At 38.5% G+C, this 25624-nt stretch overlaps 1 protein-coding gene across 1 annotated transcript in view; it reads right to left on the bottom strand.

Annotated features, from left to right (window-relative positions):
* LOC150079153 (glutathione S-transferase kappa 1-like) overlaps window positions 1-25624 on the bottom strand; it is a 156280-nt gene that overhangs the window by 51045 nt on the left and 79611 nt on the right. Inside the window, exons 4-5 of the mRNA XM_090382970.1 lie at window positions 24212-24340; window positions 3469-3504 (exon numbers count right to left, since the gene is read on the bottom strand). Coding sequence (XP_090239096.1) covers window positions 3469-3504; window positions 24212-24340 — 165 coding nt within the window. The remainder of the gene's footprint in view (window positions 1-3468; window positions 3505-24211; window positions 24341-25624) is intronic.

The following is a 25624-nucleotide window of genomic DNA, read 5'->3' as shown; positions in this document are numbered from 1 at the left end:
GCTAAAGGCAAATTTCCGCACATCTATCCTACATCTGTCTTTCCTCAATTTGAATTTATGCCCTCTCAGGTGATTTTTCTGAGCTAGAGGAAGAATCCCATCAGCATTGAGCATGCTCAAACCATTCAAGGCTTTGTACACCTCTATCAGATCACCCCGCTGGTGCCTAGTTTCCAGACACTGTAATTTGCAAAACTTAAGCCTTTCTTCGTAAGAGAACCCCTTTGTCCCATTCACCAATCTAGTTGCCCTTCTCTGTACTCGTTCCAGCAGCTCTACATCCTTCCTGAAATGAGGCCTCCAGGCCTGTATACAGTACTCTAGGTGTGGCCTGACCATTGCCTTATACAAGGGAATAATCACCTCCTTATCCCTGCTAGAAAAATTTCTATATATCATTGACAATACACCATGAGCTACTCTTGCAGCTCGTCTGCACTGCTCAGAGAACTTCATATCTGCCTGCACCACCACCCCCAGGTCCCTTTCATTCTCTACCACTGTCAGTGTAGTACCACAGAGTTGATACGTTGCTCTGGGGTTGCTGTTTCCCATATGTAGTACTTTACATTTGTCAATGTTAAACTTCATTTGCCACCTCGAAGCCCATCTGCTCAACCTTTCCAAATCCTGTTGCAGCAGCATAGTGTCAGTAGTGTCCTTGACAACCCTGCCAACCTTTGTATCATCTGCAAACTTGGACATTAAGCCTGATATACCATCATCAATATCATTTATAAATACAGAAAACAATAAAGGCCCCAATACTGAACCCTGAGGGACTCCACTAATAACATTAGTCCACGATGAGCAGTGTCCATTGATTACCACTCTCTGTCTTCTCCCCCTCAACCACCCCTTTATCCATAGCAGCAACTTGCCTCCAATGCCACACTGCTCCAATTTGTGCAGCAGTCTTCCATGTGCAACAGTATCAAAAGCCTTTCTAAGATCCAAGTATATAATATCAAAGTTATTCCCTGCATCCAGTTCTTTTGTGACTGCATCATAGTATCCAATCAAATTGGTCAGGCAAGACTTCCCCTTAACAAAACCATGCTGTGTCCTAGCTATAACTGAAGTCTTGTCTAGATGATCCTGCAGTGCTTCTTTCACCAGTGCCTCCATTAATTTTCCGGGAACAGAAGTTAAACTCACAGGTCTATAATTACTTGTGTCAGCCTTTGATCCCCCTTTGTGAATTGGGGTCACATTTGCACATCTCCAGTCAATGGGTACCTCCCCTGAGTCCAAGGAAGCTCTCATAATATGGCTAAGGGTTTGCTTACCTCCTTTGCTGCCTCCTTTAATATAACTGGATAGATCCCATCCACCCCAGGTGCCTTTCTTGTGTTTATCTTCAACAATTTCTCCTCCACTTTGCTCTCAGTTATTACAAGATTCTCTAGCTTACTGCTAGAGTTGAATACACCTCTGGCATTCCCCTCGCTGAATAACTCATCATGTGTGATGAGTTATAATTCATCATGTGTGAATGTCGATGCAAAATATTCATTTAGTTTGTTAGCTACCCGAGCAGGGTCATCAACAGTTGACCCATCGATCTCAAGTGGACCAATCTGATTCATCCCCTTCCTTCTAGAGTTTACATAAGTAAAGAACTCTTTGCTGTTTTTCTTCGCATCCCTTGCCAAGGATCTCTCGTAATCTGCCTTCGCCTGCCTAACCTCCTTTGTAACTTGGTTACAGATCAACTTGTATCTATCATAGGCATCCGTGTCACGTGTTAATTTGTATGTATCCCATGCATTTTTCTTCTCTGCCATATGCCTCATTAGTTCATCTGACAACCATTTAGGCCTAAACCTTGAACAATATTTCTTAGTTGGTATGTAAAGCCTAGTAGCTTCCACGATAAGTTCCTTGAATGCTTCCCATTTTGAATTTGCTGTTGGCAATATCATCAGTTGATCCCACTGTATAGAATTTAAATACTGTCTCAGTCCATTGTAGTCGCCTTTACGAAAGCAATACCCCTTCCCTTTACCCCTAATGGTAGTTACCTCTTTGAGTAACTCCCACTTCAGCACACTGTGATCACTGCCACCAAGTGGTTCATTTATCTGCAGATTCTGAATGCATGAAGAATCACTACTGATAATCAAATCAAGAGTATTACTCCCTCTAGTTGCCTCCCGAACATGCTGATGTAGAAAACAATCATCCAATAAATCCACAAAAGCCTTGCTACTGTGTGAGTGACCAGCCCCCAAATTCCAGTCAATATCTGGGAAATTAAAATCCCCCATTATAAGACTCTCTGATTTACTGGCCCACTCTATTTCTCCGAACAGTTTCTTATTATACTCATCAGAGTCATTAGGCCTATAGCACACTCCTACTCTCAATTTTGATCTCCCAATGCTTATGTCACACCAAACTGACTCGACACTGCACTGTCCAGCGATGTCGACTGGCTTCACTTCCTTGGATTTTATGTGTTTCTTAATTAATAGCATAACCCCTCCTCCCTTCCTATCCTGTCTATCCTTTCTGTACACATTGTACTCCCCAAATTCCAGTTCTGCATTTCTTATATCTGTGTGACACCACGTCTCTGAAATCCCAACAATATCTGCCTTTGATGTTTTGAGCAATACCTCAAATTCATCAAATTTATTTACTAAACTCCTAGCATTGGTGTACACACAAGTATACATGCACCTGTTCTTTTTCTTAGCTACCCTAACACAACCCATGTGTTTACTTGTACCCCAATGATTCCCAGCAGTCTCTGAAATATCCTGCATCTTATTTTCCAGGCTGCGGCTCATTCCAATAGAAGCAGTGCAAGAATCACTTTCACCTCTGCCAGTGGCTACTGTTAATCTATTAGTCCTTGTATCCCCAATCTAGCAGTTTTCCGACCCACCTAACATTGCCTCGATAGCATCAGCAAACATTCTTGCACCCTTTCTATTTAAGTGTATCCCATCCCTGTAGAAGCAGTCTCTCCTGTTAACAAGTACAGACCAGGCTGAAAAAAATTCTACCCCTTGAGCCCTGCACAATCTTTCCAGGGCCGAATTGATTGACAGGGCTCTCATCATATACTCCCTCCTATCGTGTCTGGGCAGAATTGCAGACACTTTCAATTTCAACCCTAATTCACGGCTTTTTTTCATCAGTGACCTGTACTTGTCAAGTAATTCCGCCGGTCTCCTACTCTTAATGTCATTAGTGCCAACGTGTACAACTATATCACCTTTTGTGCCCTTAAAAGATGATATCCGCTCTACAACGTCATCAACTTTTGCCCCTGGCATTAGCGGGTCTCGATCACATAAGTTGTCTGTCCAACATAAAATGAATATAGTGACTGACAGACACATCTTGACCATAGTTGCCTTTGTGTCGTAAAACCTACGTAACAACAATAACAAAGTGTATATTACATTAAATTCATTGACAAATATATAATTATCTGTTCAATAAAAAAACATTCACCTGAAGAAAACTTGAAGACTGTGTAATATCTTGATGCTAGAATAAATAATACATTTGCATAACTGGAATGCATGAAAAATAATGGCATATCTAAAAACATTTGATTACATTGTGTAACAGATTTTAAAAATTTTCTGTTCATCCCAATTTCTTGCTATGGGAAGGAGTTGAAAAGTTTGTGGTGGCCTGAATACGAAAGTGGTACAATGTTAAAAATTTCTGTACTTAATGTATAACACTTAAAATAGTAGCCCACAAAGTTTCATGAAGTTTCAATAATGTCTTTTTTTTTTTATTACAGGTCACGAAGTCAACAAATTGTGTGATCAAGGAAAGAAGGGACCAGTGCTAAAGACAATTCATCAGGATAGGTTTAAAACATTGGGAGGGGATGTCCCATCCTATTCCACAGTTAAGAAGTGAGCAGCAGAATTTAACCAAGGGAGGGAAAGCCTAGAAGATGACCAATGCTGTGGAAGAACTGTAATGTCTATCACTCCAAAAGTTTCTGACAGTGTGCATGATCTGGTGATGGGTAATCAATGAGTGATAGTTCAGTACAGTGCTAGTGTCTTGGGCATCTAATCTGAATAGGAAGGAAGGGAGGAGGAGGGGTTATGCTGTTAATTAAGAAAAAACAAAATCTAAGGAAGTGCATCCAGTTGACATAGATGGACAGTGCAATGTAGTCAGTTTGGTGTGAGATATGCACTGGAAAAGCTAAGATGAGAGTAGGAGTGTGTTATAGGCCTAATGAATTGTACAGAGAAATAGAATGGGCCAGTAAATCAGCTTGTGTTATAATGAGGAATTTTTAACTTCCCAGATATAGTAGCAGTAGTAGTAGTGGCATGTGATGCAAGAAGGCAATTGTATAAGCTTATGCAGCATCAGCCAAAAAAAAAAAAAAAAAAAAATACAAAAAAAAATTCCCTTTAAATGTCTGTCCAGCCCCTCCTTAAATTTATTCAACCTATCAACCTCCACAACGGCAGATGGAAGCTTGTTCCAGCAATTAGCCCACCTGCTGGCTAAAGATAAATTTCCGCACATCTATTCTACATCTGTCTTTCCTCAATTTGAATTTATGACCCCTTAGATTCATAATCTGAACAAGTGGAAGAATCCCATCAGAATTCAGTGTGCCCAACCCATTCAAGGCCTTATACAACTCAATCAGATCACCTTGCAGGTGCCTAGTCTCCAGCCGCTGCAATTTGCATAACTTAAGCCTCTCTTGGTAAGAGGATCCCTTCATTCCTCTCACCAGTCTTGTTGGCCCTTCTCTGTACATGCTCAAGCAAATCTACATCCTTCCTAAAATGAGGCCTCCAGACCTGTACGCAGTACCTAAAATGAGGCCTCCAGACCTGTACGCAGTACGCAGCACTGCCTTATACAGAGGGACAATCACCTCCTTTTCCATGCTTGCAAAATTCCTATATATCATTGACAAAACCCCATGACCTGCCATGGCAGCCTGTCTGCATTACCCAGAAAACTTCATATCTGACTATACAATTACTCCCAGGTCTTTTTCATTTTCTACCACCTTAAGTATAGTACCACATAGTTCGTTTGTTTCTCCTGGGTTACTTCTACCCATATGCAGTACTTTGCATTTGGCAATGTTAAACTTCAGTTGCCACTTCTCAGCCCATCTGCCCAAATTTTCTAGATCCTATTGCAGTAGCACACTGCCATTACTAACCCTGCCAACCTTTGTATCATCTGCAAACTTTGACACTAAGCCTGATATACCTTCGTCAATATCATTGATAAATATACAAAACAACAGTGGACCCAACATCGAACCCTGTGGGACTCCACTAATAACATTAGTCCACAAAGAGCAGCACCCATCGATTACCACCCTCTGTCTTCTTCCACTCAACCATCCTTTTATCCATTGTAGCAATTTACCTTTAATACCATTCTGCTCCAATTTGTACAGTAATCTTCCATGTGCAACAGTGTCAAAAGCTTTCCTGAAATCCAGGTATATGATATCAAAATTATTTTTTGCATCCAGTTCCTTTGTGACCACATCATAGTACCCAATAAGATTTGTTAGACAAGACTTACCCTTAACAAATCCATGCTGTGTCTGATATTGACTGGAACTTGTGAGTTGGTCACTTGCACACTAGCTGGACTTTTGTGGATTTATTGGATGATTGCTTTCTGCAGCAGCATGTTCAAGAGGCAAACAGAAAGGGTAATACTCTCAATCTGGTTATCAGCAGTGATTTATTCGTGCATTAATAATTTGCAGATAAAGGAACTACTAGGTGGCAGTGATCACAGTGTACTGATGTGGGATTTACTTAAAGATATAATTATCATCAGGGGTAAAGGGAAGGGTTTTTGCTTCTGTAAATGTGAACTACACTGGTCTCAGACAGTTTATAAATTCTGTACAGCGGGACCCACTGATGATGTTACTAACAGCAAATTCTAAGTGGGAAGCATTCAAGGAATTAATCGTGGAAGCTACTAGTCTTTTCATACGGATTAAGAAATATTATTGAAGGTTTAGGCCTAAATGGATGTCAAATAAACTAATGAGACTTGTGGCAGAGAAGAAAAATGCATGGGAGGCATATAAATTATCAGGCAACACAGAAGCCTGTGGCAGATATAAGCTAGTCTGTAATCAATTCACAAAGGAGCTTAGGCAAGAGAAGGCAGATTACGAGAAATCTTTGACAAAGGATGCTAAGAAAAACAGCAAGGACTTCTTTACTTATATAAACTCTAAAAGGAAGGGGATGAATCAGATTGGTGCATTTGATATTGATGGTTCGACTGTTGATGGTCCTGCTCATAAAGCTGATAATATGAATAAGTATTTTGCATCTACATTCACACTTTAGGAGTTATTAAGGGAGGAAAATGCCAGATGTTTATCAAACTGTAACAGGGTGCTTAATTATTTTGTAATCATCATCAGCCATTTTCAACCCACTGCAGGATGAAGGCCTCTCCAGCATCTTTCCAGTTCCTTCTGTTTTGTGCAATGGCCATCCATTTACTACCCACAAACTCATGAATTCCATCTGTCCATCTCCGTTGTTGTCTTCCAGGTTTTCTCTTAGCTCCTCTTGGATACCATTCTGTTATTTTCTTAGTCCATCTGTCATCATGTCTTCGAGCTGTGTCCTGTCCAAGACCATTTTAGTTCTTTAGTTTTGATAAGAATGTCCTTTACTTGAGTTTGCTGCCTAATCCACGTGTTTCTCTTCTTATCTAACACTCTGATTCCCAATATAATTCATTCCCTTCTTCGCTGTGTAGTTCTCAGCTTCTCTTCCTTTCTTTTGGTGAGTGCCGAAGTTTCACTTCCATAAGTCATGGTGGGCAGTATACATTGGTTCAATATTTTACATTTCAGACAAATTGGGATATTGCTCCTCACTATATGTGGCTATATTTCCTGAATGTTATCCATCCAAAATTTATTCTTCTCTTGACTTCCTGCCATTTATCATTATTACAGCTGACTTGTCACAGATAAGTATATAACTCCACCTTTTCAATTACTGCTCCTTCAATTATTATATCCCTTTCTGTGGCATACTTGTTCATCATTACTTTTGTTTTAGCCATATTCAACTTTAGTCCAAAATCCTTACTAACTCTGCATAACTGATTCAGATTTTCCTCTAATTTTTTGGAATCATGGCTTATGACAACTTTCTGCGACCAGTCTAATCTTCTGAAAGCTTCCTAAAGGGCAGCTGTAAACAACTTCGGAGATATTGTGTGTCATTGTCAAACTCCTTTTTCAATTTTAAATTTACTACCGTCTTTGTCTAGTCTAATAAAGGAGGTAGCATTCGCATATATTTTCTTCAAAATCATAATATATGGGGTATCTCTGCCTTGTCTTTCCAGTGCCCAAATTGCCTTATGCTGTATGGAGTCAAATGCCTTTTCATAATCCACAAATGCCAGGCATAATGGTGTTTTATATTCATTTGCTTTCTCCATTAGTAGTGACATTACTTGAAGGTGATCCATAGTTGAGAAACCTGCCCTAAAGCTAGCTTGCTCTTTCGGTTGATTCTCATCAAGTATTCTTTCTAATCTGTTAGTAATGACCCTTGTGAACAACTTTTAGATGTGAGATAACAAGCTAATTGGTCTATAATTTCCAATTTCTGATTTATCTCCTGTCTTATGCAGTAAAACTATGATTGCATTATTCCACTCCTTAGGCATCACACCTTTTCTAATGCATTTTGTGAAGTGTCTTGCCAGTTTTTGTGTCATGTCTCTTCCTCCCAATTTTAACAACTCTACAGTAACTTCATCTTCCCTTGGGGCTTTCTTATCCTTCATTTTCTTCAACGCATGTTCTACCTCACCAGGATGGATATTAGGTATGTTGTATGTGTTACTAATTTGCGATCCATCTTCCCCACTGCTGGCATCATTCCCTTGCTCCTTGTATAACACTTTATGATAGTCTTCTGCTGTTTGAATTATGCCTTCTCTGCTATTTATAAGTACACCATCGCTATTCTTCAGTTTCGGTATCATTTGTCTTTCTGTATTACTGCTCATGGCTGCTGATTTAAATCCTTTGTTTTCCCTTAATGCTTCTTCTACTTTTCTTGTGTTAAATTTTCTTATGTCCTGTCTGAGTCTCTTTCTAATGACTTTGCATAACTCAGTATACTCAATTTTCTCCCTGTCAGTGTTTTTCTTGCTCTTCATTTGTCGCTTCAGTTCATCATGACAAGTGTTTCTTGACTGATTTTTTCTTCTTTGGATTTCTTTTTACCTATAGGTTTCTTGGGCTTGATCACTTTTAGAAAGTTGTAATATTCCTCATCAATATCTTGGTCCTGAGCAGTCTGCAGAAGCTCAAACTTGTTCTTAAGTTCCAGTACATACTGCTTTTTCTCCTCTTCTGTTATCTCAAGGACCTTTGTATTATTTACTCGAGTCAGTTTTTTCCTTTCCTTTCTTACATCTGTATCAAGTGTGCATCTTACCATTCTGTAATCACTTCCAACATTTACCTTGTTCAGGACAGTAGCATCATTCACGATATATCTTCTGTTTGTGAGGATGAAGTCAATTTCATTAGTTGTTAATCCATTCAGGCTCTTCCACGTCCACTTTCTGTTCACCCTTTTTTTGAAAAAATGTCTTCATTACGGACATTCCTCGAGATTCTGCAAATTCCACAAGTCTTTCACCTCTATCATTTCTTTCACCAATTCCAAAATTTCCTATAGTTCTCCTTTCTGTGCTGTTTTGCCTCTTTCCAACCTTAGCATTGAAGTCCCCCCATAATGATAATGTAGTGAGTTTTCTGTTCATCTAGAAGACGCTCAGTTTCGGTGTACACTTCTTCAACCTCTTCATCATCATGGCTCGATGTTGGTGTATAAATCATTATAACCTATAGCTTATACCTCCTATAAACCCTGAGTTAGTAGGCTTGACACCCTTGGTGATGTACTTTTCAATTCCAAAATTTTGTTTTTTTTATATCTTTATGGACCAGAAAGCCAACTCCACCTTCACTCGTTTCGTAATTTTGTAATAACTGAGTTTTGTAATAAATTTTGTAATAACTGAGAGCAAAGTGGAGGAGAAATTGTTGAAGTTAAACATAAGAAAGACACCTGGGGTTGATGGGATCTATCCAGTTATATTAAAGGAGATAGCAAAGTAACTAAGCAAACCCTTAGCCATAATTATGAGAGCATTCTTGGACTCAGGGGAAGTCCCTACGGATTGGCGATCTGCAAATGTATCCTCAATTCACAAATGGGGATCTAAGGGTGACACAAGTAATTACAGACCAGTTATTAACTTCTGTTCAGAGTAAAATAATGGAGTCATGGTTTAAAGATGCATTGCAGGATCATCTAGATAAGACTGCAGCAATAATTCAAATGCAGCATGGGTTTGTTAAAGGAAAATCTTGTCTGACAAATTTGGTTGGATTCTATGATGTGGTTACAAAGGAACTATGCAAAAAATAATTTTGATATCATATACTTGGATTTCAGGAAAGCTTTTTGCACTGTTGCACATGGAAAATTACTGTACAAATTGGAGCAGTATGGTATTAAGGGTAAGTTGCTACAATGGATAAAAGGGTGGTTGAGTGGGAGAAGACAGAGAGTGGTAATCAGTGGATGCTTGTCTTCGTGGACTAATGTTATTAGTGGATTCCCACAGGGTTCGGTGTTGCGCCCACTTTTGTTTTGTATATTTATCAATGATATTGATGAAGGTATATCAGGCTTAGTGTCGAAGTTTGCAGATGATACAAAGGTTGGCAGGGTTGTTAATGACAGTAATGGCAGTGTGCTACTGCAACGGGATCTAGAAAATTTGGGCAGAAACTTTTAGAGGGAATGGTTGTGTGATGTGGCTGAGATATGTAAACTGAATTTTAACATTGACAAATGCAAAGTACTGCATATGAGTAGAAGTAATCCCCAAAGGAACGTATCGACTATGTGATACTACACTTAGGGTGGTAGAAAATGAAAAATACCTGGGAGTGATTGTGCAGTCAGATATGAAGTTTTCTGAGCAATGAAGACAGGCTGCCAGAATAGGTCATGGGATATTGGAATTTTGCTAGTAGGGATAAGGAGGCGATTCTCCCTTTGTATAAGGGTGGTAAGGCCACGCCTTGAGTACTGCATACAGTTCTGGAGGTCTCATTTTAGGAAGGATGTAGAGTTGCTTGAGCACGTACAGAGAAGGGCAACAAGATTGGTTTGGGAAATGAAGGGGTCCTCTTACCAAGAAAGGCTTAAGTTCTGCAAATTGCAGTGGCTGGAGACTAGGTACCTGCGAGGTGATCTGATTGAGGTGTTAAGGCCTTGAATGGGTTGGGCACACTGAATTCTGATGAGATTCTTCCGCTTGCTCAGATTACGAACCTGAGGGAGCACAAATTCAAATTGAGGAAAGACAGTTGTAGAATAGATGTGCAGAAATTTATCTTTAGCCAGCGGGTGGTTAATTGCTGGAACAAACTTCCATCTGTCGTTGTGGAGGTTGATAGGTTGAATAAATTTAAGGAGGGGCTGGACAGACATTTAAAGGGAATTGTTTTGTATTTTTTTTTTTTTTTTTTTTAGGCTGATGCTGCATAAGCTTATACAATTGCCTTCTTGCATCACATGCCACTACTACTACTGCTACTATATCTGGGAAGTTAAAAATTCCTCATTATAACACAAGCTGATTTACTGGCCCATTCTATTTCTCTGTACAATTCATTAGGCCTATAACACACTCCTACTCTCATCTTAGCTTTTCCAGTGCATATCTCACACCAAACTGACTACATTGCACTGTCCATCTATGTCAACTGGATGCACTTCCTTAGATTTTGTTTTTTCTTAATTAACAGCATAACCCCTCCTCCTCCCTTCCTTCCTATCCTTTCTATACACATTGTACTCCCCAAATTCCAATTCTGCATTCCTAATATCTGTGTGACACCATGTCTCTGATATCCCAACAATATCCACCTTTGATGTCTTGACCAGCACTTTCTTTATCTCCAAATTCTCAAATTCAAATTTATTTACTATACTTCTAGCATTGGTGTACATGCAAGTATACATGCACTTATATTCTTAGTTACCCTAACACGCCCATGTATTTATTTGTTTCATGATGACTGCCATCAGTCCCTGAAATCCTCAGGCCACTGCTCATTCTAATAGAAGTAGTGCAAGAATCACTTTCACCTCTGCCTGCAGCTACTTTTAACCTTTTAGTCTGTGAATCCCCCAAGCTAGCAATTTTCTGACCCACCTAACGCTGCCTCAATAGCATCAGCAAACACTCTAGCACCCCTTCTATTTAAGTGTATTCTTACCAGGAAATAATAGGAAAGGGGTTCCTTATTTTCCTAACATAACCTTAAAGATTAGGTTAAGAAATAATAGGAAAAGAAAAAGATTTTTCATATATAAATAAAAAATCTTTCTTTCTCTTTCTACTATCTCAAGGATTAGTAGTAGTAGCGGCATGTGATGCAAGAAAGCAAGTGAGCTTATGCAGCATCAGCCAAAAAAAAAAATCACACCATTCCCTCCAAATGCCTGTCCAGTTCCTCCTTAAATTTATTCAACCTATCAACTTCCACAAAGACAGATGGAAATTTGTTCCAGCAATTAACCACCCACTGGCTAAAGGCAAATTTCGGCACATCTATTCTACATCTGTCTTTTCTTAATTTGAATTTATGCCCCCTCGGTTCGTAATCTGAACAAGTGGAAGAATCCCATCAGAATTCAGTGTGCTCAACCCATTCAAGATCGATTGATCGACACTTGATGATGTTATTGTCTGTGTTGTGTTCACGCACCAATCAGTACACCATTTTTCATGCCTATGTGCCAATCAATATATTGTTCTCGACTTCTACTGCTGCTACTGATAACACACACTGTCTGTTAACCAAGTATGCAAGGAGGCAGTGCAGCAGCGGCAAACCAGTTTGTTCGGTGAGTTCCCAAAGTTTTTGTGTTAGCATTCGTTACGAACTTGTACAATATTAGCATTAGCACGTGATGCAAGAAAGCAAGCTTATATAGCATCAGGCAAAAAAAAACACCCTTATTTCACTCATCCACTCGCTCCATACGTTTGTCAAGTTCTGCCTTGAATTTATTTAAGCTATCAACTTCTACAATGACAGATGGAAGTTTGTTCCAGCAATCAACCACCCGCTGACTAAAGGCAAATTTCCACACATCTATCCTACAACCGTCTTTCCTCAATTTGAATTTATGCCCTCTCAGGTGATTAGTCTTATCAAGAGGAAGAATCCCATCAGCATTGAGCATGCTCAAACCATTCAAGGCTTTATACACCTCAATCAGATCACCTCGCAGGTGCCTAGTCTCCAGACACTGTAATTTGCAAAACTTAAACCTTTCTTTGTAAGGGCAATCCTTTGTTCCAGTCACTAATCTTGTTGCCCTTCTCTGTACTCGTTCCAACAGCTCTACATTCTTTATAAAATGAGGCCTCCAGACCTGTATACAGTACTCAAGGTGTGGCCTGACCATTGCCTTATACAAGAGGATAATCACCTCCTTATCCCTGCTAGAAAAATTCCTGTATATCATTGACAAGACACCATGAGCTACTCTTGCAGACCATCTGCACTGCTCAGAAAACTTCATATCTGCCTGCACAATTACCCCATTTCCTTTTCATTCTCTACCACTGTCAGTGTGGGACCACAGAGTTGATACATTACCCTGGGATTACTGCTTCCCATATGTAGTACTTTACATTTGTCAATGTCAAACTTCATTTGCAACCTCTCAGCCCATCTGCTCAACTTTTCAAGATCCTGTTGCAGCAGTGTACTGTCATTAGTGTCATTAACAACCCCGTCAACCTTCATATTGTGTGCAAACTTGAACATTAAGCCTGATATACCATCATCAGTATCATTTATAAATACAGAAAACAACAATGGACCCAACACTGAACCCTGAGGGACTCCACTAATAACATTAGTGCACGAAGAGCAGTGTCCATTGATTACCACTCTGTCTTCTCCCACTCAATCATCCCTTTATCCATAGCAGCAATTTGTCTCCAATGCCAGCAATTTGCCTTGAATGCTTCCCATTTTGAATTTGCTGTTGGTAACATCATCAGCTGGTTCCACCATATAGAATTTAAATACTGTCTCAGACCACCGTAGTCACCTTTACAAAAGCAAAAACCCTTCCCTTTACCCTTGATGGTAGTTACCTCTTTGAGTAAATCCCACTTCAGCACACTGTGATCACTGCCACCTAGTGGTTCCTTTATCTGCAGATTCTTGATGCATGAAGAATCACTATTGATAATCAGATCAAGAGAATTACTCCCTCTAGTTGCATCCCGAACATGCTGCTGTAGAAAACAATCATCTAATAAATCCACAAAAGCCTTGCTAGTGTGTGAGTGACCAACCCACAAATTCCAGTCAATATCCAGGAAATTAAAATCCCCCATTATAAGACACTGATTTTACTGGCCCACTCTATTTCTCTGTACAATTGCTCATTATACTCATCAGATTCATTAGGCCTATAACACACACCAACTCTCATTTTTCCTTTCCCAGTGCTTATGTCACACCAAACAGACTCAACATTGCATTGTCCACCAACATCAATTGGATGCACCTTCTTAGAGTTTACGTGTTTCTTAACTAACAGCATAACCCCTCCTCCCCTCCTGTCCTGTCTATCCTTTCTGTACACATTGTACTCCCCAAATTCCAGTTCTGCACTTCTTATGTCTGTGTGACACTATGTCTCTGATATCCCAACAATATCTGCCTTTGATGTCTTGACTAGCACTTCAAGCTCATCGAATTTATTAACTATACTCCTAGCATTGGTGTACACGCAAGTATACATGCACCTATTTCTACTCTTAGTTACCCTAACACAGCCCATGTCATGTATTTACTTGTTCCACTATGACTCCCAGCAGTCCTGGAAATTCCCATTGCCTTGCTTTCCAGGCTGCTGCCCAGTTTCATTTCAATAGAAGTAGTGCAGGAATCACTTTTACCTCTGCCAGCGGCTACTGTTAATCTATTAGTCAGTGTATCGCCCCAAGCTAGCAGTTTTCCGACCCACCTAACTCTGCCTCAATAGCATCAGCAAATATTCTTGCACCCTTTCTATTTAAGTGTATCCCATCCCTGTAGAAGCAGTCTCTCCTTTTAACAAGCACAGACCAGGCTGAGGAAAATTCTACCCCTTGAGACTTGCACAATCTCTCCAGGGCCAAATTGATCGACAAGGCTCTCATCATATACTCCCTCCTATCGTGTCTGGGCAGAATTGCAGACACTTTCAAATTCAACTCTTACTCACAGCTTTTTTTCTTTTCCTTCACTTAACCTTCAATACCAAAACATCCTAAATGACGTTTTGGTATTGTGTCATTGTGGCTTCAAAGAACATTCTAATACTGAATGCAAAACACAATCTCCACTATGATTTCATTGCAACGGAGACCATCCTGCTTTTTCCAGAGATTACAGTACTTGGAAAAGAGAAAAGCAAATTAAGAAATATATAACTGAATAAAGGTCACATATCAAGAAGCTAAAAAGCAAACACCTTCACCCCAACGATGAGAAACATATGCAGCAGTACAAGGATCAAAATATTAGCAGGGATAAGGAGATTATCCCATATAAGGCAGTAGTCTGATTTGATTTGAAATTATTGTTTTTCTAAAACTTTTGATTTAAATTTAGTAGTATAGCATTATTTTGTGATTTTCTGATTAATTTGGTGTATTTATTCTTTACTCGGCCTTGCAATTGCATAAAAGTATCGGTAAGGGTATCCACGTATTACAAGTCGCAACTCCGCTGAACGAGAAGTTTTTTAGCCATATTTAGCCACTTATTGAATATTTTTTACATCAAATTATTTTTTGTAAGTAACTTATAGACCTAGTAAGGATCATTAGTTTATTCTGAATTGAGACAGTGAGATTTGAAAGTTAATTAATACTTAAGTGTCCATAGATTTACTGTCTGTAACTTCCCGCCTTTGTCTTTGTCATACGATCGTTATATATCGAACCTAGATAGCGTTAGTATAGTATAGGTTATAATATTTTCAGTGATGGGTAAAATCTATTAAACTTGTTGAACTTCGTTGGCATTTAAATTGTACTTTTAACTAAATACATATACCGACTTAGATTACAAACGTAACATACTTGATTAATACATAACTGATACGGAAGTTATATAAAGGGAACTCAGAGATAATTAATACTTGACACTAAAAAATATATATCCCGTTATTGTTGGGAGATAAGTTAGGGTTATAAATTGAAATTGAAATTTTATTTAAATTAAAAGAAATCATGACTCAGACCAGAGCAGCAAAACAAAAGGCTCAAGCTAATGGAAGTGCTGTAGCTCAGAGGAGAACTGAGGGTGGCAGTTGCCTTCTGAATCACAGCCTTCTAAAATGCACAGCTTGCATGATGTTTGTGGAGCATTCAGGTACGGGACATGATATTGCCATGCGGGATGTCTTTGTGTGTGCGCAATGCAAGGAGTGTATCGAAATCAGGCAACAACTCAGCGTTCTTATGGGCCTATATGAGAGCTTGAAGGATAGGGTGGATGCCCTCGAAGGAACTAAATTGAGGGCCCATCAAGCTCTCAGCTGCCCACATCAACGCCAGAGCTTGCACTTGGTCATTGCGCAACACAGCGGCAACCCCCAAGGCAGAATGCGCTGGTCCCAAAGGAACTAGTAGTTGTTGGTGACTCTATTGTCAGGGAAACGGGGAACATGCTTTGTAAAAAGGATAGGTGGAACAGGACCAGGGTATGTCTGCCAGGGGCAAAGGTTGATGACGTTGTAGAGCAGATATCATCTTTTAAGGGCACAAAAGGTGATATAGTTGTACACGTTGGCACTAATGATATCAAGAGTAGGAGACCGGCAGAATTGCTTAACAAGTACAGGTCACTATTGAAAAAAAGCCGTGAAATAGGGTTGAATTTGAAAGTGTCTGCAATTCTGCCCAGACACGATAGGAGGGAGTATATGATGAGAGCCTTGTCGATCAATTCGGCCCTGGAAAGATTGTGCAAGGCTCAAAGGGTAGAATTTTTTTCAGCCTGGACTGTACTTGTTAACAGGAGAGATTGCTTCTACAGGGATGGGATACACTTAAATAGAAAGGGTGCAAGAATATTTGCTGATGCTATCGAGGCAGTGTTAGGTGGGTCGGAAAACTGCTAGCTTGGGGGGGGAGACAAAGACGAGTAGATTAACAGTAGCCACTGGCAGAGGTGAAAGAGATTCTTGCACTGCTTCTATTGGAATGAGCAGAAGCCTGAAAAACAAGATGCAGGATATTTCAGAGACTGCCGGGAGTCATTGCGGTACAAGTAAACACATGGGTTGTGTTAGGGTAGCTAAGAATAGAAATTGGTGCATGTATACTTGCATGTAAACCAATGCTAGGAGTTTAGTAAATAAATTTGATGAATTTGAGGTATTGCTCAAAACATCAAAGGCAGATATTGTTGGGATATCAGAGACGTGGTGTCACACAGATATAAGGAATGCAGAACTGGAATTTGGGGAGTACAACGTCTACAGAAAGGATAGACTGGATAGGAAGGGAGGAGGGGTTATGCTATTAGTTAAGAAATACATAAAATCCAAGGAAGTGAAGCCAGTGGACATCGCTGGACAGTGCAGTGTCGAGTCAGTGTGGTGTGACATAAGCATTGGGAGATCAAAATTGAGAGTAGGAGTGTGCTATAGGCCTAATGACTCTGATGAGTATAATAAGAAACTGTACAGGGAAATACAGTGGGTCAGTAAATCAGAGAGTCTTATAATGGGAGATTTTAATTTCCCAGATATTGACTGGAATTTGGGGACTGGTCACTCACAGACTAGCAAGGCTTTTGTGGATTTATTGGATGATTGTTTTCTACATCAGCATGTTCGGGAGGCAACTAGAGGGAGGAATACTCTTGATTTGATTATCAGCAGTGATTCTTCATGCATTAAGAATCTGCAGATAAATGAACCACTAGGTGGCAGTGATCACAGTGTGCTGAAGTGGGATTTACTCAAAGAGGTAACTACCATTAGGGGTAAAGGGAAGGGTTATTGCTTTCGTAAAGGCGACTACAATGGACTGAGACAGTATTTAAATTCTATACAGTGGGACCAACTGATGATGTTACCAACAGCAAATTCAAAATGGGAAGCATTCAAAGAACTTATCTTGGAAGCTACTAGGCTTTACAAACCAACTAAGAAATATTGTTCAAGGTTTAGGCCTAAATGGATGTCAGATGAACTGATGAGGCATATGGCAGAAAAGAAACATGCATGGGATACATACAAATTAACACATGACACAGAAGCCTATGATAGATACAAGTTGATCTGTAACCAAGTTACAAAGGTTAGGCAGGCGAAGGCAGATTACGAGATATCTTTGGCAAGGGATGCAAAGAAAAACAGCAAAGAGTTCTTTACTTATGTAAACTCTAGAAGGAAGGGGATGAATCAGATTGGTCCACTTGATATCGATGGGTCAACTGTTGATGATCCTGCTCAGGTAGCTAACAAACTAAATGAATATTTTTCATCGACATTCACACATGAGTTATTCAGCAAGGGGAATGCCAGAAGTGTATTCAACTCTAGCAGTAAGCTAGAGAATCTTGTAATAACTGAGAGTAAAGTGGAGGAGAAATTGTTGAAGATAAACACAAGAAAGGCACCCGGGGTGGATGGGATCTATCCAGTTACATTAAAGGAGGCAGCAAAGGAAGTAAGCAGACCCTTAGCCATAATTATGAGAGCTTCCTTGGACTCAGGGGAGGTACCCACAGCCTGGAGATGTGCAAATGTGACCCCAATTCACAAAGGAGGATCAAAGGCTGACACAAGTAATTATAGACCTGTGAGCTTAACTTCTGTTCCAGGAAAATTAATGGAGGCACTGGTTAAAGAAGCACTGCAGGATCATTTAGACAAGACTTCAGTTATAGCTCGGACACAGCATGGTTTTGTTAAGGGGAAGTCTTGCCTGACCAATTTGATTGGATACTATGATGCAGTCACAAAGGAACTGGATGCAGGGAATAACTTTGATATTATATACTTGGATCTTAGAAAGGCTTTTGATACTGTTGCACATGGAAGACTGCTGCACAAATTGGAGCAGTGTGACATTGGAGGCAAATTGCTGCTGTGGATAAAGGGGTGGCTGAGGGGGAGAAGACAGAGAGTGGTAATCAATGGACACTGCTCGTCGTGGACTAATGTTATTAGTGGAGTCCCTCAGGGCTCAGTGTTGAGTCCATTATTGTTTTCTGTATTCATAAATGATATTGATGATGGTATATCAAGCTTAATGTCGAAGTTTGCAGACGATACAAAGGTAGGCAGGGTTGTCAAGGACACTACTGACACTATGCTGCTGCAACAGGATCTGGAAAGGTTGAGCAGATGGGCTGAGAGGTGGCAAATGAAGTTTAACATTGACAAATGTAAAGTACTACACATGGGAAACAGCAACCCCAGAGCAATGTATCAACTCTGTGGTACTACACTGACAGTGGTAGAGAATGAAAGGGACCTGGGGGTGGTTGTGCAGGCAGATATGAAGTTCTCTGAGCAGTGCAGACGGGCTGCAAGAGTAGCTCATGGTGTATTGTCAATGATATATAGGAATTTTTCTAGCAGGGATAAGGAGGTGATTATTCCCTTGTAAAAGGCAATGGTCAGACCACACCTAGAGTACTGTATACAGGTCTGGAGGCCTCATTTCAAGAAGGATGTAGAGCTGCTGGAACGAGTACAGAGAAGGGCAACATGATTAGTGAATGGAACAAAGGGGTGCTCTTATGAAGAAAGGCTTAAGTTTTGCAAATTACAGTGTCTGGAGACTAGGCACCAGCGAGGTGATCTGATAGAGGTGTATAAAGCCTTGAATGGTTTGAGCATGCTCAATGCTGATGGGATTCTTCCTCTCGCTCAGAATAATCACCTGAGAGGGCATAAATTCAAACTGAGGAAAGACAGATGTAGGATAGATGTACGGAAATTTGCCTTTAGCCAGCGGGTGGTTGGTTGGTGGAACAGACTTCCATCCCTTGTCGTGGAAGTTGATAGCCTAAATAAGTTTAAGGCTCAGCTGGACAGGTATTTCGAACGAACAGAGGGGTAAAATGGAAGTGGTTATTTTTTATTTATTTATTTTTATTTATTTTTTTTTTGGCTGATGCTGCATAAGCTTGCTTTCTTGCATCAAATGCCTCTACTAATGCTAATGCTAGTCAGGTCAAATCTTGAGTACTGCATATAGGTCTGGAGGCCTCATTTTAGTAAGAATGTAGAGATGCTGGAACAAGTACAGTTGTTGTTATTTGGTTTTTAGGAGCATTAGCAACTAAGGCCATATTGCTCCGAGGATACACGGTGGTCATTCCCTGACCTTGCCGCATCCTCCTTATTTGGTGGGCACGATCTTGAACCCCAGTCTAATCAAGAAGTGTGTGCTACGCACTGCTGCTCCTACCCATACAGGAGGATTTCTTGGTAAGGATACTCTTACCAAGAAATGTTTCAGTTCTATGAATTGCATCACATGAATTGCAAAATGCGAGGTGATCTGATTTAGGTGTTTAAGGCTTTGAATGGAATGAGCAAGCTCAATACTGATGGGATTCATTCTCTTGTGTAGACTACACACATGAGGGAGCACGAATTCAAATTGAAGGATAGTTACAGAATATGCAAGTTTGCCTTTAGTCAGTGGGTGGTTGATTGTTTGAACAAACTTTCATCTGTTGTTGTGAAATTGATAGCTTAAATAAATTCAAGGAAAAACTAGAGAAAATATTGGAAGGAATGAATAGGTGAAATTGGGTTTTTTTTTTTGCTGATACTGTATAAGCCTGCTTTCTTGCATCATTTGCCACTACTAATGCTAAAAAGAAACTGGAACACAAACTGACATCTCAGTCCTCCTATAACATCTCAGTAATAGACTGGACATGGACACTTCTCTCAAACAAAAAGTTGAACAAGCAAATAACACACCCATTATTATTTCACCAGATGCTGAAGACTCGACAATGACAATAAGCAATGCAATAATCAGTGTAGACAAAAAAACAGAAAAATACTGACTCTACGGAAACTGATAAAAAAAAAAAGAGCATGAAGATGAAACAATTCTGGAACTTCATGCAATAGATGATATAGACACTGGTGGATGACCAACATTTCCTAAAAGAAAAAAAAAGTCAAAACAGGCAACACATTGTAAATCATCTGAATTGACAACTAAGTCCAAATAATGTGTACGTTCCTTCAGCAGAATGTCAATATCTCTGAAGTAACCTTAACGATACCAAAGATCTCATTTTTATCTAAAATCCTGCAAGTATTTGTTTACAAGAAACAAACCTAACTTTGCATATATACATTTAAATTAAACACTACAATATGTATACAGGCAAGATCATAAAAATACTGACTGCTCATGGAAGAGTTGCCCTTTTGGTCAGCTCTGATATCCCTCTAAGTATATTCAGTTGCAAACATCCCTTAAAGTAGTTGTGGCGCACATCATGGTTGAAATTAACTTTACAACAGATTCACTTTATTTTCTATCTAATCATACATATGCATTGACAGACTGAAGATCTAGGTTACCAATTACCCTCTCCATTCTGTTTGATGAGGGACTTCAAATGGCATTATCCTCCATCTAGACAAATGAGGACAGATGAATTAAAAACTTCTAGACAGAAGGAACCTAACACTCTGAAGCACAAGTGCTCATACCCATATACATTTGCTTACAGGAACTACATCTCTGACTGATCTCTTACTGTCTGTTCTTCAGCACTTTTTCCCAGCCTTGACTGTCTATTTCAAATGATTGCTATAACAGTGATCATCACTCTCCCTCACCTATTAACAAATGATGTATTAAAAACTATAGGGGAGAAAAAATGGAAATTTTATAAAGCAAGCGGGAAAAAATACCAATATGCTGTTTCTTAGATGAGCAAGCTGTAATACACTCTAATATTAATGGTGCTGTCACTTACATCAGAAACCAAATAATCCCTGCAGCAAATATTGCAATGCCAGAGGCATCCAGTCAATACCACAAACATTACAAAGAATGGTGGAATGAAGAATGCAGTGAAAGAAAAAAAAAAAATCGGGATTGGAATCAATTCTGAAAATTCCCCACCACTACCAATCTCATAAAATATATGAAGGCCTGAGAAAAGGCCCAATATATATGATGGAAAAGTCAGAAAGAGTCCTGGATATCTTTTCCCAGGAAAATTAAGAAATGCATACAATAGAATCATCTGGAATAAGATTAGCCAAATTTCAGGCAAAAATATTCAAACAACCCCCCTATGCCGATCATGAACTGAAAAGGTCATGACAAGCTAAGAGATAAAAAAAGTTGCAAACCTATTAGGTGAGACCTGCAGAATTATCAGCAACATCATCATACAGACCAGTCTTTCAAAAATATAAAGCTCAAATTTAAAAATACAAAATTAATTTCCATACAATCAACCATTTACTATAAACAAGTTGCATAAAGCCCAGTCTCATCGAAAAGTCCTTATGCATGTTCTTGCTACTTTATAACAAATCTAACTTAAGGACATATATCCAGGCTATTTGCAGAACTTGTTTGTGCTAACTTTTCCAAAACCAGCAAAGGACCACTCGAATACAAATAACTATCACCCTACTGCCCTCACTAATGGCATCAGGTGTCAAGTGATTTTGTATTCAAGCATCCTTGACAGTGAATTTGTGCTCTTTCTTGAAGAAATAAAATCAGTTCCTTGTTTACAGCGTTACATTAATATCAATTAAATAATCCTCAATAAAGGAATCACTTTCCTAGGAGAGGAGTAAAAGTAATCTTCTTTCTTTATTTTTCTTTTTGTTTTTATTTTATTACTAACCCACAACTGCTCGGCCACAAGGTGGCATTGCTCTGCCTCCATGTGGCAGTGCAGGTAACCTGAAGAGGAAAAACTCTCCCTTCCAGGGCAAAATGGAGCAAACAGTTCCCAAAACCCAGAAATCCACTGGGTGCCCAGATGAAACTGACAAGACAAAAACAAGATTAGTTGGCTCTATTGCAGCAAAATGTCAAAAGACCAATGTAGACAGAATCCAAACTCAAATATTTCTAATTATCCACTCAACTGAAGAACAACTGATTGGAAAACTATTACCATTTCTAGTGTAGAAATGCCCAGAAAGCACAATAGGTACTCCCAAGACAGTTCGTCATTTAAGATCAGGAGACTTACTGGTTGAAGTTGTCACAGCTCGACAGTCTGAGCAACTATAAAAATTAAAAATTTTTCATGGAACCTTGAAAAATTAAATGAAGATAAAGGGCATACAGACAATTTGAGAATTAGAGGTGACCTTTTACTGTCTTGTATTAAGCAAATTAAAAATGACAATTAATGCCAATATTATGAGTATAATAAAGAATGTATTAAAACAAGCAAAAAGCAAAAATCAAATCAGACTTGACAAATCTGATCAGCTCTCAGATTTGTCAAGTCTTTAAAATAGATAGACAAACCTTCCTGCTCAGAAATTAAATGCTTTCCTGATGTCAACCTGACCTTAGGTGAAAAATGTCAATTTATAAGGAAAATATTTCATTGGAAGCTAAAACAAGTATATACACACAGGAAATCCAAAACACCATCGTGAGTTCAAGAAGTTAAAGAAAAAAATATAAGAAATTTTTGGCAAATAAAACTAATAAATCCTTATTAGAATGTGAAAAAAAAAAAAAAAAAAAACATACAAAAGGGCAAAGATACCTGTGAGAAGCTAGAGAACTTGAAAAGATTTTGGGAAATATATGGAAAACAAGTATCAGGAACAAGACAAAATGTTTTGGCAATTTAGTTAAAATTCTCAGCTCTGGTGAAAAAAAAAAAAAATCATAACCAAGGTAATAAAAAAATTATAAGGCTGAAGTTAAAACAAAGGCTGTTCAGAGGTGAAGCACACTGCAATAAATTTGGTTAATAATAATAATAATAATAATTTAGAAATATGCAATAAACCCTTCTGATGATTTTCTACATCAAGGAATTGAAGACATCACTGAAGAATTAAGAAAAGATTAAAACAGAGGAAATTATGGATGCTATCTCTATTAATAAGTTAGAAATGCCCATGGAAAATATTAAATATGGAGATCCAGTAAAAGTAAATGAAATTATATCTGAAATTTTGAAAGAAATGAAAAAGTGTCATGGCAATTATGTCATATTATCCAGAGGTCATTTCCCAAAAGACATGTTCTAGAAGACTGGAGCAATGCATTAACACCAGTATATAAAATAAGTTTTCTGCTTATACTCCAGGATGACCACATAAGGTCAGAGGGGTTCACAAGGTGGGGAGACAGAGATACAAGAACACTGCCACATTTAGTAGTCACATAGGTGTGAACCATAGTCACTGAAAGTGCATGTATTTCTGTACCCTTGGCCATTCAGCCATATATGAATATAAAAAAAGGAAGCAAAGCTGAATGTGAACATTTCTTATAACATTTTTTTCTTTTTTCTAACTGCTTCTATCATCTTGGATCAGCCCACAGAATTCTGAGTTTCCCATCTTTATAGATCTCGCTATATACTCTTTTTGCAGCTTCTACTAAAGTTCTCTAAAATCTTTGTCATTCTTCAGCTAAAATTATGCTAGCATCAAGAATTGAATGCCTTTTAAATTTTGGGCAAGGTAGTTTTTGCATAATCTTAGAACTTTTTTTATACCTTTTCTTTTTTGGCACTAATCACCATTTACAATTTGTCAATATAAATATGGTCACTTTTCATCTGAAATCCTCTATGTACCATTTTATCTTCAACTAATTTAAGATCCTTTTCTATAATGAAACAGAAAAGGATTATCCTGCAGTTGGAAAGGAAGAATATACTTTTTCCTGTTTCTATTATGCTTTTGTCATAAAAAAAAAATTAAAAATCTAACTAATCTTCTATGGCAAAGTACAGGATTGTTTATTTAACTATATTTATACAAAATCATCACAATAACACTGTTCATTTATATTTTTCACTAAGCCACTTGTTTAATTATAATTACACTTATTTATAAAATATCATTACTGTGTTATACATTCTTTTCCAGAGTGTTCTAGATATTCCTTCTGTATAATTGGGATATTTCATATCTACCGCTGTAATAAATCTTTGTGCCTGCAGTGAACCTTTATTTAAAATATTGTCCATAACATCCTGAAAAAGAATAACAATTAGAAAAACTTACAATTAATAAAGATTAATTCAATTTCTGGAATTAAATTATACTTCTAAGAATAGAACTGTAAATTGATTTATTTTTATGCTTTATTATTATTTATTTTATTTCTTTTTTTATTATTATTATTATTTTTTTTTTTTAAGTATGCTTTCACCAGTGATTGTAAAGTTGTTGGAAATAGTCTAGAATTATTTTTTGGCACTGTATTTAGTGTTCAGCAGAAATTTGTCAGTATACTTAAAACAACCTCCCAGTGTGGTATTAGAATGGCTAAATTCTGCATTTTCAAAAAAAAAAAAAAAAACCCACCCTAATAATCATTCATATTTTTCCTGTCACAAAAAAAAAAAAAAATTACTATTCAATTCTACTCTGAGCTTCACCAAATTCTCTGCCCTGGCCAGCAAGGCAAGTAATTCATTTATTACAAATGATTTATGATATGCTGCCCAAAAGTAGACTTGAGCTTCAGCCACTTCACGAGTTTTTTTCAAGTTGCACTCCCCGGTTCTTGTCACTCCTGCCGGTGAGGATTATCTCCTTCACTTGTTTACTGATCCCCTTCAGAATCTTATGCAACTCAATCAGATCCCACAAGGTGTTCCAGTTATCCAGTTACTTTGTAGTCCATACTATCTAATCCATTCTTGATATGGACATCAATTAGTGCCTTCTCTGCACTCTCTTTAGAAGCTCAATGTCTTTTTTCAGGTATGCCTCCAAATCTGAATAGAACACTCCAAATGTGGTCTCACTATCACCTTCTTCAGAGGCACAATGGCCTCATTCTCCTCCTGGCCTCCTCTTCATACTGCATGTAAATTTCTTCATGGTAAATTTCACATCTGAGTTTATCACAACCTCTAAGTCCTTTTGTCCTAAACCACTTCTACTTTATAAATAACTCTTGGATTTCTGTTCCCCAGGTAGAAAATCTTACATTTAGTGGCCATTCCTTAGACCATATCTGCAACCAATCAAAGTCATTTTGAAACAACATGGTCTGGTTATACTTATTAACCACCTTTCCTACCTTCAAATCATCAGCAAATATTTTCAACTTCCCCTGTATCCCTTTATCAATCATTAAAGGTGATTAGAAAAAGAGGGGGCCCACACCCTGGAGAATATCTATTAATCATGACTCTCTTCCATCTTTAAGCCAACCCTGACAGCCTATGAAGGATCTTACTAGTATTCCAAATCTATTCCGAGTAGTGACCACATCATCACTACTCACAACTGGTACCTACAATGTG

This window comes from Mastigoproctus giganteus, chromosome 10 (assembly GCF_048544385.1).
Source record: "Mastigoproctus giganteus isolate SK-2022 chromosome 10, ASM4854438v1, whole genome shotgun sequence".
NCBI lineage: Eukaryota > Metazoa > Arthropoda > Arachnida > Uropygi > Thelyphonidae > Mastigoproctus > Mastigoproctus giganteus.
The sequence above is the reverse complement of the archived record's forward strand: the minus strand, read 5'-3'. Positions and strand labels throughout refer to the sequence as shown.